General features: G+C 40.9%; 1 protein-coding gene across 4 annotated transcripts in view; it reads left to right on the top strand.

The window, feature by feature from the left end:
* Window positions 1-1,415: 1,415 nt before the first annotated feature.
* SPICE1 (spindle and centriole associated protein 1) overlaps window positions 1,416-14,517 on the top strand; it is a 57,840-nt gene continuing 44,738 nt past the window's right edge. For 3 of the 4 annotated variants that reach the window (XM_006161816.2, XM_027765655.1, XM_006161814.2), the window contains exons 1-4: window positions 1,416-1,509; window positions 6,733-6,831; window positions 10,236-10,283; window positions 14,192-14,335. In XM_006161816.2, coding sequence (XP_006161878.1) covers window positions 6,733-6,831; window positions 10,236-10,283; window positions 14,192-14,335 — 291 coding nt within the window. In that variant the 5' untranslated portion in view covers window positions 1,416-1,509. Of the gene's footprint in view, window positions 1,510-1,541; window positions 1,698-6,732; window positions 6,832-10,235; window positions 10,284-14,191; window positions 14,336-14,517 lie in introns of those variants that run through there. The other variant, XM_006161815.3, reaches the window with a different exon arrangement.

The raw sequence follows: 14,517 nt of genomic DNA, 5'->3' as shown, positions 1-14,517 counted from the left end.
TCTTAGAATTTCAAAATCCATCTCCTTTTTCCTCCTCTTAAAGGTGTTTCCAGGAAAATTGTGAGCTGTCATGGCGCTGGCAAGTATGTCATTTAACATGTTAATGACATTATGATGAGGTTTGAGGTCTTCCAGAGGACTTTAAGTTGGCCATCTTGCATCCCACTGGTTCAGCCTGGTTCTTAGAGGGAGAGCTGTTATCTTATCCACAGACATGCATGCTGCTACTTAAAAGAAAAACACCAGTTAGGGAGGGACTGGGTTATGGTATCAGCACGGGTGATATTATGGGTGGCAATTGTAGCAACTTAGAGGTGGGAAGGGAGTTGAGAATGTATGCAAGGGGATCACTAAATTGATTGCCAATTGAATATGTTTACATTAAACTTTCTCAGAGTGGAAACTATTAGATGGCAGATTCTTGCATCTAGAAAGTGCTGAATATGTATTGCTGAAGTGTGTGTGTCTCATAATAGTAAAGTCTGGAGCTAGAGGCTATTTTCATATTGGAGCAAATTAATTCTTTTTTTTAAAGAATGATTTAATTTTATTTATCATTATATAGATATTTTAAAATTTGCAATGGGGCATGTGCACTCACTAGAAAGAGACACAGAGACACAGAGAGAGAGAAAATGAGAACGCAAATCACCAGGTTGGGACTCAAATTGCGGTTGGTCATGTGAGAAGCCAGTGCCTCAACCCTGAGGCCACCTGTTGGCCCCAATCTTGTTTTGAATGTACTGCTTTGTAAAGTCCTTAACGCGATCTACACAGATCTGCTAGTCCTGGCTCCAGCCTGTTAGCCCAGCTTCCTCTCATCGAGCTCTCGCTGCTCTCTGAATCTCAGATACACTGTTCTTCTTTTGGTCCCTTGCACTTGGCTCTGACCTTTGCACACACAACTCCCTCCGCTTTAGGAATGCTGTTCCCTTCTCTGGTGGCCTACACATCCTTGCATCTCAGCTCTCCCGAGTAATTCAAATATTCCTGTAAACTTAGTGTCTAGTCAGTGTCCTCGGTCTCCGCACAGTTTTAAATCTCTGTTTTGTGTCATTGAGAACCATCTACTGTGCTGTAAAGGTCCTGAGTGGAGGGTCCTCGCCTATTCTTACTTCCCATTGCGCCTAGCACAGCCTCTGAAACATTCTTAGGTAAAAAATAAACATTTTAAAATAAGTAAGTGGAGGGAAAACAAGTAGGTGTGACTTGTGAGGCCCGGTGTGGAGAACATCTTCCTACTGGAGAATTCTCCAGGCACTGGATAATACTCCAGGCTTCCTCGCAGAGCTTTGCCCTGAACTACTGCCCCAGTCCCAGGGCCCGAGCCAGGTTTCGGGCGGCGCCTGCGCCCAGGGCTCGCCGGATGTACGCACGGGCGTGGGGCGGGGTTCTGGTAACCCAGGCAACAGCCCGGAAGCCGCGGGCCCAGTTACTGTGTGGCGCGCTCCCCAGGGCTGGACCCTGAAGTTTTAGTGGTGTTTGGAGGCCCGGTCGGGAAACGGCAAGGCAGGTTGAGATGACGGGTGGGAGGCCTGCAGCTCGCAGCCCCCGCAGCTCTTGGGCATCGGGTACACGAGGGGCGGAAGGAGGCTGGCGGTGACTCTGGTCCCCCGGGACCCCACGGCCTGGCCCAGAATCCGGACTACAGAAAGCCAGCCGCGGCTCTGTGTGTTTGAGCGTGTGTGCGTGGCAGGGTGCGTGTCTGGGGGTGCCTGTGTTTTCCGCGCTTCCACGGAGAGCACCCGAGTGGGCGCGCGCACTGCTCTCAGGGGCTTTGTGCAGAAGTAGACCTGGGCGTGCGCGGTCGTAGCTTTCAGGAGCTGGAACTGTCTAGCAGGAGGGAGACAGACTACCCAGGGTGTGCAGGGACAGGGAAGGTCATTTAAATAGAGGGATGCCGTCTGAATGGGTTTTGGGGAGCGCAGGGACTCTGAAAAGACTTCTTGTTTCCCCTCGATCAGTTTCTAACACGAACTAGAATGGATTCGCCAAGTCTTACCCTTGTAACTTGTTCTGACTCTCTAAGCCTCATTTTCTCCATTTGGAAAGGGGCCAATAGTTGTTACTGACATCGTCGTCATCAGTAGTGCCAGGCAGAGCTTCTAAGTGTTATACACAAGTAACTAGTTCCGTTTTACAGTAAGTGGCAGAACTGGGATGTGAACCCAGACAGTCTGAGTCCAGGCTGCTCTTAGCCTCCATGTTGTATTTCTCAAGCCAGTACATGCCTCATAGGGTTGTGAGTTTACACGTGAAGTTCCTGCATAGTGTTTTATTAATAAGGCATTGATATTAACATCATTGAGAATATACTGTGCACACAATCTTGTATCCTCTTTTTACACTTAACTTTTTATTTTTCTGTGCAATTAATGCTCTTAATACCATTTTAGTAGATGATTATCATATAGACTTACTGACAGTATGATTCCTCTGTTTCTGCAGAGTACGTTGGCGCTCTAAGTGGTTAAAATACATTAGATTCCTTTCTTTGAACAACGATTATGTTCTTTTCCATATTTGTATTTATTTGTTAACTTCAGATTTTTGCCATAGATGAGAGACAGAGAGAAGGAAAGAGAGAAATCACCTCACAAGGGTAATGGCCATGCCACAATCCCTTCTCCAGTCTTCTCTGGGGATTTTGGCCATGTGTGCACATGTGCCATGCACCTGGTCAAGCCACCAGGTACAGGACTCCAGCCCTGGTTGGTCATGTGGGCGTCTGGCCCTTAACCACCAGGCCACCTGTTCACCCCTCCTTATCTTTTGTTTAAAATAGTTTTTATCTGTTTCTTTTTTCCATGAGAGAGAGAGAAACAGAGCCAGGTACCCCAGCAGAGTCTTCATGCTGAGATTCACTCCAGTCTTAGCCAACCTGGATCATAGTCACATGTACACATGCTCAGGGTGATCCCAGGATGCAAACTTAGGATTTTTCTCATACAGGTCCTTTTGTGTTAACACCATGCCGCCATCTGCCCCCTTCTCCATATCTTTTCTTATAATGGTTTTAGTGAGATATAATTTACACATTAGAAAATACACTTAAAAAAAAAAGTTCAGTTGGTTCTTCCATGAGAGATAGAGAGACAGCACCCCCAACAGGATCTTGGTGTGGTGATTAATTTCCAGTCCCGCTCAGCCAGGGATCATGAGTAGGCTCATGACCTGTGTACTCAGGGAGGGATCAGATGGAAATTTGGTATCCTCCCATGTTGATTATTTTCAGGGCATCATGTTTTATAACAGTGCCACAATCTGACCCCAAAATTCACCTTTAAAGTATACAATTCAGAGTTTTTTAATATATTTATAGAGGTGTGCAACTGTCATCACTGTGTAATTCCAAAACATTTTCATCATCCCCTGGATAGCCTCATACCCATTATAGCAGTCACTCTTCATTCCTTCTCCTTCCAGACATTGCAGCCATTAATATACTTCATGTCTTCATGGATTTGCCTATTCTGGACATATTATAAATGATCCCACACAATTATGTGGTCTTTTGTGTTTCTTTTTCTCTTAGTGTAATATGTTCAAGATTTATCCATGTTGTAGCAGGAGATATCAGTACTTTTTCTTGCCAAAGTCATTTTCTGTTGTGTGGATTTAGCACATTTTATTTATACATGTTAGGGATGTTTCTGCTTTTGTCTATTGAGAAGAATGCTACTGAGAACATTTGTATACAAGTTTTTATGTAGTCATATGTTTTTATTTCTTTTGGATATATAAGAGTAGAATTGCTGGATTATTATGATGGCTCTATGTTTAACTGTTTGAGGAACTGCCAAACTTCTTTCCAGAAGTGCCTATGCAATTTTACATTCCTATTAGCAGTATATAAGGATTCCAATTTCTTCATGTTTTCATCAATGCTTGCTGCCTATTTTTAAAATTACATCCATCTTAGTGGATATAAAGTATTATCTTATTGTGAATAAGATTGGCATTTCCCTAATGACTAATTATGTTGAACATCTTTTCATGTACTTATTGGCTGTCAATAGATTTGTTTTGAGAAACATCCATCTTTTTTTTTTTTTTTTGCTAGAGGCTGCCTATACACCAGAGTGTCAGATGGAAAGGAGAAAGCACCCATTCATGAGGAAGGGTCACACTGCAATCCCTTCTCCATCTCTCCCTTCTTTCAGGATTTAGGGCATGCACACACATGTGCCTGGTATGTTTCTCAAGCTGCCAGGTCTGGAACTCAAACTATGTAGTTGGCCATGTTGGATCCAGCTGCCTTAACCACCAGATCATGTAGCCAGCCCACCTATGCCCATTTTTAAATAGGGTTGTTTTTAGTATTGAGTTCTAAGAATTCTTTGTATAGTTTAGATACAAGTCTTTTATCAAATATATTACTTGCAAATATTTCCTCGCATTCTGTTGTCTTCTTGCCTCTTCTGTGAGATAATACATGTGCACATGCAAAACAGAAAAAATACTTGGCTTTGGTAAGCACTCAGTGTGTATGAAGAATCTTCAGAAGTTCATGGACAGGGACCAGCAGTTAGCATAATGGCTATGTTGCTGGACTCCCATGTAGTCGACCAAGGTTCACGTCCCAGACCTGGTGGCTTAAACTCATGCCAGGCGCGTGTGCGTGCTTGCCCAAGATCCCGAGAGGAGAATGGAGGAGAAGGGATTGCGGCGTGGCCATCCCCCCTTGGGGGGGGGTGATTTCTCGCTTTCTATCTCTCTGTCTCTCTCAGTCTGGCGAGCGCACATGCCCTATAGCAAAAACCTCTCCAAAAAAAAAAAGAAAAAGAAAATATACTCATAGTTTAATTCCGTTTTCCCACAACCTTTTTAAAACACCTCATAGTAGCTGATATCGTTACTATTGCTTCCACTATGATCATCATCACCATCATCATCATAAACCTTAAATTTATTCTTTAACTCATAAATGACTTATCACCTTTGTTGGACTGAGAATTTTGAAACTAAATACCATGTTTAAAGAGTAAATATTCTCATTGATGAGACAATGAGAAAGTACAAAGGAAATGAAGACTGGGGACAAACTCTTGAGAAACTCTTGGATGTAGGCGTCTTCACTGCAGTAGATAATGATTTTATTTCAAATGTACTTAAGGAAAATTCAGTGGTTGCCCCTTCCCTGCAGTTTTATTTTCTGTGGTTTCAGTTATCTGCAGTTGAATGTGGTCCAAAAATAGCTGGGTACAGCACAGTAAGATATTTTGAGAGAGTGAATGTACCCACATGACGTCTATTAGAGTTTGTTGTTATTTAATTGTTCTATTTTATTGTTATGGTTAATCTCTTACTGTGCCTAATTTATAAATTAAACTTTATCATAGGAAAGAGCATAATATAAATAGGTTTGGTACAATTCACAATTGCAGGGATCCACTGGGAGTCTTGGAACATATCTCCCCGGATGCGGGGAGGGTAAAACTCTACTAAAACCTTTGGCTTTTTTTTTTTTTTTTTTTAGTTTTGCTATAGGGCCTGTGTGTGTTTCAGGGAGAGACAGACAGACAGAGAAAGAAAGTGAAAAGTCATCTCCAGGGGATGGCATACCACAGTCCTTTCTCCTCCATTCTCCTTGGGATTTTGGGTACGCATGCACACCTGCCAAGAGTGTTTTTTCAAACTTCCAGTCTGGGACTCGAACAGCGCAGTCAGCCATGTGGGATCCAGCCACCTTAACCATCATCTCATCAGGTAGCCCTAGAATCTTTGTTTTAGGCTAATTGGAATTAACAGAGTTCTATAATTATTTAGGTAGCTAACGAGGTTCTCGAATAGAAATATGTTGCTTTTAAAAATTCACATATATGTATTATAAAATCCTAGTGTTCAGGGGCTGGATCTTTTTCTAATTTTGTATAATGTTTAGGCCAATGTTCTTAGCATTGCTATTTTAGGAGTGCCAAGTCAATGTTGACGGTTTACAAAACAATTTACAAATTCTTGTGTAAAAGCAATGATTACTTCTATTAGGTCTTTGGGAAAGTCATGACATATTTTTCTATGCAAAAATGCATCATGATTTTCCCGATGAGCCAATATTTAGTATTATATGAAAGATACACTAGAAGTGGTATCATATCTCATTTGTTCTCTAAAGTTTATCTACTTCTAAGGTAAGCACAAATGCAGGGACTTCAAAAAGATTATGGGAAAATGGAATTAAAGTACAAGTTTATCCTGGTGCACAAAAATTTGGAATCTCTGCATCGTTATTTTGTAATACACATTTTCCATGAACTGTTGGAGGACCCCTTGTGGTTACCCCGTGGTGATTTTGAGTGTTGGAGTGCTTAGGAAAGACTCCAACTCTCATTTGCCCTTCCCTCCCTTTCTGTTGCATTTATATTGTTAGAATGTGTGACTGACATTTTCTCTACCGATTGGAAATTTGTGTAACTGATGACAAAGCTTATGACTTCAGTCCTAGTTCTGTGCTTTAGGCCATAGTTTCTGCATTCCTAGAGTTCTTTATAAATGGATACTTTTAAGTTATTAGTATGAGACCTCTTTTATTGTAGTTATCAGTACCAACTTTGTTTTAATTAGAAACGAGAGCCCAATATTTTGATAAGCTGTTTCTTTCATCATACTTAATTTTTTTCTTTTGATATTTTAAGATTTATTTGGTCTTTCCTAGATGTCTTTCTCCTAGGGTGATGCTTAATTGTTACTTTTTCTTGTATTTAAAAAATTTGTTCTGATTGTTACTCCTAGATGTCATTTGTCAGAGTGAACCGTTACGGTCCCCGAGGAGGTGGAAGAAAAACACTGAAAGTAAAGAAGAAGAAAACTCCAGTGAAACAAGAATGGGATGTAAGTCTAGGTGGAATCGTGAATGCCATACCATTACTGTGGAGGAACAGACATGATGACATGGCCCTAGTCAGTCAGGATGGTGTTCTGAATGGGGCTCAGCATGTAATAGGTGGAATCAGTTTTAGGGTGTGTTATGTCCTAGATTTTCGAGGGAAGAGCTGAATCTTTGGGGGAAATTTTTAGAATATATACATCCAGGCTGTAATGTCTAGCTCCTTTGAATAACTGGAATATTCGAGGTGTTGAAAGTGTGTCTTTTAGAAAAAGTCTTTTAAGGGAGGAAGCAGGTGGCATGGTGGTTAAGGTGTTGGATTTGTCCATGGCTGACTGGTTTGATTCCCTGACTGGCGACTTGAAAATCATGCCGGGCATGTGTGTATGCCTGCCCAGAATCCTAGGAAGAGAATGGAGGAGAAGGAATTGCTACATAACCATCCCTCCAGGGAGGTGATTTCTCACTATCTCTTCTCTTTCTATCTGTCTCTTTGGTGACTGCGTGCACCCTATGGCAAAAAACTAATTAATTAATAAATAAATAAATAAATAAATCTCCTAACCTCTACCTTGATAAGTCGCATTAAGGCAACTCTGATTAAACTGTGTCACTGAAATCTGAATTATTTTGGTGCCTTTTTTAGATTTGCCCATAGCAACTAGTGTCAGCGCCATTTTTGAGTCGCCATTTTTGAGTAAAAAAAATAGATTATCCTTGTTATCTTACACCTTGAGTTGTTTGTTATTTACCGCCAGAGGCTGATTAATTGCAGTACAAAAATTCTCTTAAGATTAGGACAGGTCTTACGTACCTGGGGCATAGATGTCTGACTTCTAACCTGAATATGGTCTGGTATTACTAAAGGTACTTACGTATTTTGCATCCAGGTACTTTGGTTTGGCCCATGAGACTTTAGGTGCTTTTACTTTCCATTGTCAGGATTAACTAGTCAGGGACTAGCTTGGATCTTAGGGATTCTTTTCAACTTGGAACCTGCTGGATTATGGCCAGCCACCCTAGCCAGAAATCCTGGGCAAACGGATTGTTTTGTTGCTGTCTGATTGTCTAAAAATATTACACAGGTGTGAATCTAACGTAATGAAATTGATTAATGGGAAACAAAGTATGTGATAATGTAAGTACTGTCATTTTTAGAGTGCCTACTTGTAGCAGTTGATGTTTATTCTGCTTTGCTGATGTTGCTCGAGTCTTCTTTGAAACCTTTCATTTGAAATTGCATTAGGGGGAACCAGCAGTTAGCATAATGGCTATGTTGCTGGACTCCCACGTAGTTGACCACGGTTCGCATCCCGGACCTGGCGGCTTAAAACTCACGCCGGGCACGTGTGTGTGTGTGCGTGCGTGCCCAAGATCCCGAGAGGAGAATGGAGGAGAAGGGATTGTGGCATGACCATCCCCCCTGGGGGGGCAATTTCTTGCTTTCTGTCTCTCTGTCTTTCTCTGTCTGTCTGGCGAGTGCACATGCCCTATAGTGAAAACATCTCAAAAAAAAAAAAAAAAGAAATTGCATTAGGAACCTTCCTCATTTACTTTTTATTATCTCTAGTACTGGAAAACTTTTTGCTTTTTGAAGGTAGACAGACTTGGAAAATAGGTGTAAGTCATTTGCATTAAAGGTAAACGAGGGAGGAGAAACCACTCAATACAGTAAAACTGTTTTTTTTTTTTTGGAGAGGTTTTTCACTATAGGGCGCATGCGCTCGCCAGACAGACAGAGAGAGACATAGAGACAGAAAGCGAGAAATCACCCCCCAGGGGGGATGGTCACGCCGCAATCCCTTCTCCTCCATTCTCCTCTTGGGATTTTGGGCATGCACGCACACGCACCCGGCGTGAGTTTTAAGCCACCGGGTCCGGGATGCGAACCGCGGTCGACTACGTGGGAGTCCAGCGACATAGCCATTACGCTAACTGCTGGTTCCCAACAGTAAAACTGTTTTGATGAAAATAGTGGGACAGTCTCTGCAATGGCTTATAAATGAAGTTTAAAGACATTTCAAAAGGAAATTGTTTTAAGCAGTAGTAGTACTGATGAAGTTATTACATTCACTCTCATGAGAACCAATTCAATCACTTATTTTTGTGGTTAAATTGTATTATGATTATTAATAACAATTCTTATGATCTTATAGTTGTAATTGGTACCTTTCTAAATTAATGTGAAAGGAATAATAGTTTTTGTGTAGAAAAACGTTGAGCTAAATATAAATCATGGCCAAAATTTTAATTGCCAGAGAATGTGTGCACTTGCCTGAGAGAGAGAGAGAGAGAGAGAGAGAGAGGGAGAGGGAGAGGGAGAAGAAGAAGAGGAGGAGGGGGAGGAGGTGAAGGAGGAGGAAGAGGAAGAGAAGAGGGAGAAGAGGGAGACGGAGACGGAGACGGAGAAGGAGAAGGAGAAGGAGAAGAAGAAAGCACCCTCCAATGGAGCATGTTCACATTGCAGTTCCTTCTCCATTTCTCTATCCTGTTGGGATTTTGGGTACTCAGTGTGCCTGGCATATTTTTTAAGCTACTGAGTCTGGGATTTGAATCTCAGTCAACCACATGGGAACTGGCTCCCTTAACCACTAGGCATGGGACAGAATCAAGTGTTTAGTCTTTGACTAGATTAGAGGCCATTTGACTTAGTTGTGTTTGTATTTCTCATCACTTGACTCGTTTTATTTTCTGCCTTACAGTCTTTGTAGGAGAATGGCTGAAGCCATTTTGGAAAACTGTAGTACTGCCATTCGACTGCTGTCAGAGTGGTGACTGCACCACACATTCCCAAGGTGCTATTTACAGGGACTGGGCTATTACTGGTGTCTCCTGGAACTGCACAGCGTGGTAGCTCCGCCGTGACGGCTTAGTGCCTCTTAACTGAAGTGACTGTTTTCACATTTCATGGAATTATACATTGCCGTCAGAGTTCATCTTTTATTGTAATAGGTTCTACATAAGGTGTTTGTGAATACAGTTTGAACCTCTTTGTAGTGATCATACTTCTTTTCTGAATCTTTAGAGTTGCCTCGTGGAATCCTGGAATTTCAGGCAATACGGTTTGAAAACTCTAACCTTAGTTAAACCAACTCTGAATATGTATTTCCCTCTTTTATTCATTATTTTCATATAATATATGCCTGCTTGGTGAACTCACTGCTTATTTTCTGAAAGACACCTCAATATTGGCCATTATTTTCTACAAGACACCTAAAATTAATGTGTTAATATTTAAATTGAGAATGTTGGTTTCTGAAAGGAAAGGATTTTTGGTCCCAGGATTTTGAAATCTTTCTCAGCCATTAAGTGCCAGTAAATGCTGACATTTTACTTTAAAAAACAAAAAACAAAACAAAACTTTGCTTTACCCCTAAAAAAAGGTCATCTTTTTTTTCTTTTTTGGCAGAATACTGTGAATGATCTAACAGTTCATCGGGCAACTCCTGAAGATCTGGTAAGTTGAATATCAAAAGTTAAATAATTTATTCAGTCTTTTATTTGGTATTTGATTGCTAACTATTGATAATAGAAACTAGAGGGACTTCCCGGATGTTGTTCAGATATGCTTGATCTTGTTTATGTCTATATAAGATCAAAAAGCATATCTTCTAGGGTCAGGTCTGAAGCCTAGTGGTTAGAGCAGTCGGCTCCCATTAGGCAGATCACATGGTTCAGATCGTAGACTGGTGGCCTGAGAAACATGCTGATTGTAGACTGGTGGCTTAAGAAATGTGTGTGCATGCAAACCCAAAGTCCTGACAGGAGGGAGAGATGAGGAGAAGGGATTGCAGCATGACAGTGCTCCATCGAGGGTGGTTTTCTCTCTCCTCTTCCTTTCTTTCTTTCTTTCTTTCTCTTTCTCTGCTTCTCTTTGGTGAGTACACATATACTTCAGCCACAAAAAAAAAAAAAAAAGGAAGCAGATGTTTTTAGACTTCCTGATTTTACCTCAAATATTAGTATGTGTGAGAATTTAATTTAATTATATAGAATTTAATGATATAGTTTCCCGGCCCGAGGGGACAGCCAAACAGATTTCCTGAGTGAAGGAGTGAGCCGGGACAAGCGGTGTAGTGTTACAGCACGTGGGTACGGCAGAGAGACGACGCATTGTCACAGCTCTTAAGGGTCGCGTCGTCTACCGTGAGCAGCACGGAGACGACGTGGTGTCACAGCTCTTCAGGGTTGTCCAGAGACGATGTAGTGTTACAGCTCTTCAAGGTCTCCCAGGTCGTCTGGAGACTGTGCGGTGTTTCAGCTCTTCGGGCTCTTCAGTCGTCGTCTTCCTGGTTGTTGTCGTCTTCCTGGTTCTCTGTCTATTATGGGCCAGAGATCGTGCTTATATACACATTGGTGGGCTGTGATTGGTTGAATGAAGGATAGCAAAAGATAGGTTATGATTGGGTGCTTTGTGGACCAATCATGAGGTACCCGGATATGCAAATATGAGGGATTCTAAGCTCACCGATTTGCTATGTGAAGTGGCCAATCAGAGTGGTGTTGAAGGTGAGGTTTTTTGAAGGGGAGCCAATTGTGGCCTTTGTAATTGTTTGCTCTCTGAGCCTAAGGTGGCAATAGTAAGAGACTCATGGAAAATGGCCTCAGCAGACTCGCTGGTGCACAGCCTCCCACAATATAGTTTGAGTTTACAGTTCTAACCATTAGCCTGAGATAGTTGTCCCTTGGTATCAATAGGAAATTATTTTCAGGACTCTCCTGTAGATAACAAATCTATAGATACTCAAGTCTCTTATATAAAATGGTGTAATGTTTGCATATAACCTTTACAGTTCTCCTATATACTTTAAATCATCTCTAGATTACTTATAATAATGCAATATAAATGCTATGTAAATAGTTGTTATACTGTATTGTTTAGGGAATAATGACAAAAGTCTGTATATATTCAGTACACATGCAATTATTATTTTTTTCAGGTAGTTTCTTTTTAGATTTTTGTCATAGGGCAGGTATGCTCACAGGAGAGAGACAGAGAGAGAAAGGAAGTGAGGAATTACCTCCCAGGGAGGATGGCCATGTTGTAGTCCCTTCTTTCTATTCTCTTTGCACATAGATGTACATGGTTTTCAAGCTGCTGGTCTGGGACTTGAACCATGAAGTTGTCCATGTAGGATTAAGTGCCTTAACTACCATGCCACTTTTTGGCCCTCAGGTAGTTTTGATCCATGATTGGTTGAATCCACAAATGTGGAACCCGCAGAGATGGAGGGCCAACTGCATTATTTTATACACATTTGTCTGTCTTTTGCTATCTATAGAAATCTTCAGCATTATTTCTTATTATTTCCCTATACAGAAATGTTGGTCTAGTCAATGTAGTAATTTATCCCTTGAACATATTCAGATCTAAATTCATGCCATTTTCCCTATTGGCGCAGTTTCCCTACCTTCTGGTCTACCTGTCCAGATGTTACTTTGCTTCCTTTTCCTTCTTTTTAAGTTTCTGGTGTAGATTTTTTTAGAAATAGCTTTATTGAGATAAAATTCACATACCATGAAAGTTACCTTCTTAAAGTATTCAGTTGAGTAGTTTTTAGTATATTCATAGAGTTGGGCAACCATCATTACTAATTTTAGAATATGTTACCAAAAGAAGCTCTACTGATTGACAGTCATTGCTTAGGCCCACCTCCTCCCAGTCTGTGGCAATGACTAAGGTACTTTATGCCTCTATGCCTTGACCTGTTCTGAACACTTCATATCAATGGAATACCATATGTAGCTTTTTGTGTCTTGCTTTTTTTTCTTATTATAATGTTTTCAAGGTTCATCTGTATTGTGGTTATATCAGTACTTTATTCCTTATTATTGCTGAATAATATCTCATTGTTTAGATATACCATATTTTATTTATTTGTCTGTTGGTGGACATTTGTTTACACGTTTTTACTATTGTGAATAATACTGCTGCGTACATTCATGTACAAATTTTTATGCGAACACATGTTTTCAGTTCTTTTGTGTATATACCCAGGAGTAGGATTGCTAGCTCATATGGTATCTCCATATTTCACTTTCTGGATAACAGCCAAACTGTTTTTCTAAAGTGGGTGCATCATTTACATTCCCCCCAGCATGTATGAGACTTCTAATTTCCCCACATCATTGTTATTGTCACCTTTTTTATTTTGGTTCTAGTGGGTGTAAAATGCTGTCTCACTGTGGTTTTGATTTGCAGTTCCCTAAGCACAAATGATGTTGAGTATTTTTTTCTTGTGCATATTGGCCATTTGTAATGTCTTTGGAGAAACGTCTGTTCAAATCACTAAGTCACTTTTAGGCCCAGCCACAGCGATGCATGCTGCTAAGATGCTGTGCTCTGTAGGCTGAGTCCAGGTTCCACTCCCAGTCCAACCGAAAGGCTGGCCACAGTGGTGTGTGCCTATAATCCAGTGATCCCAGTGACTTGAGAGCTTGAAGTGGGGGGCAGTGAGTTTCAGCTGGCCTATACAACACAGGAAGATCCTGTCTAAAAAAGAGCCAGGTGGGACCAGCAGTTCGTGTAATGGCTATGGTCGCTGGACTCCCATGTAGTCGACTGCGGTTCAAGTCCTGGACCCGGTGGCTTAAACTCACGCCAGGGGTGTGTGTGTGTGTGTGTGTGTGTGTGTGTGTGCGCGTGCCCAAGATCCTGAGAGGAGAAAGGAGGAGAAGGGATTGTGGCATGGCCATCACCCCTGGGGGGTGATTTCTCGCTTTCTGTCTCTCTGTCTCTCTCTGTCTTTCTGGCAAGCGCATACACCCTATAGCAAAAACCTCTCCAACAAAAAAGAGCCAGGTGTGGAGGTATGTTCCTGTTGTCCCAGCTGGATGGCTGAGGGTAGGGGATTGCAATGTGATAAGACTGTGTTTTAAAGAAAAAAAAATCCTTAGTCATTTAAAAATTGGGTCATTTGTGGTTTTATTGTTGAATTGTTAAATTTCTTTATTTTCTGTAAATTAAGTTCCTTATCAGAAGTATGATTTGTAAATATTTTCTCCCACTCTTTTAGTTACCCTAAGTATCAGTGTGTGGTTTGAAAAACACTAGTTTATGAGGTAATTTTGCAAAAAGGAAGTAAAAAATTAATACTATTTTAAATATGCTTTTTAGGTAGGTCTATTAATTCTAGATACTTATTATTTTAAATTGTTTTTGAAAATTTAGAGAATTGTGAGAATTTTGGCATGCACACACACAGACACACACACAGTGAGAGAGAGAGAGAGAGAGAGAAATGCATATTATTGGTGAGTAAATATTTGAAAATAGTGAACTAGACTAGACTAGACTAAGTGGTCTTGATACCTGAATAGGCAATGTCCTTGCTCCTGAAACATTCCTTTTTTCCTTCTGTGCAGATACGTCGTCATGAAATACACAAATCAAAAAATAGAGCATTAGTACACTGGGAACTCCAAGAAAAAGCTCTGAAGAGAAAATGGAGGAAGCAGAAGCCAGAAACTGTGAATCTTGAGAAAAGAAGATTGTCTATCATGAAAGAGGTAATGCTAAGCTGTATTATCTTTAGAGTTAGAAGAGAAAAGAGAAATAGGTTTTTTTTTTTTTTTTCCCTCAGTTTAATTCACATTGGAGAGACTCTAATATTTACTGTGTCTTTATACGGTGACTCTCATGTGACCTGAAAAAAGCACCAGAGTGATGATTAGAATCTTATCTGGTAGTT

The sequence above is a fragment of the Tupaia chinensis genome, unplaced genomic scaffold (assembly GCF_000334495.1).
Source record: "Tupaia chinensis unplaced genomic scaffold, TupChi_1.0 Scaffold139218_1, whole genome shotgun sequence".
NCBI lineage: Eukaryota > Metazoa > Chordata > Mammalia > Scandentia > Tupaiidae > Tupaia > Tupaia belangeri.
This window is presented reverse-complemented; position numbering and strand designations above follow the sequence as displayed.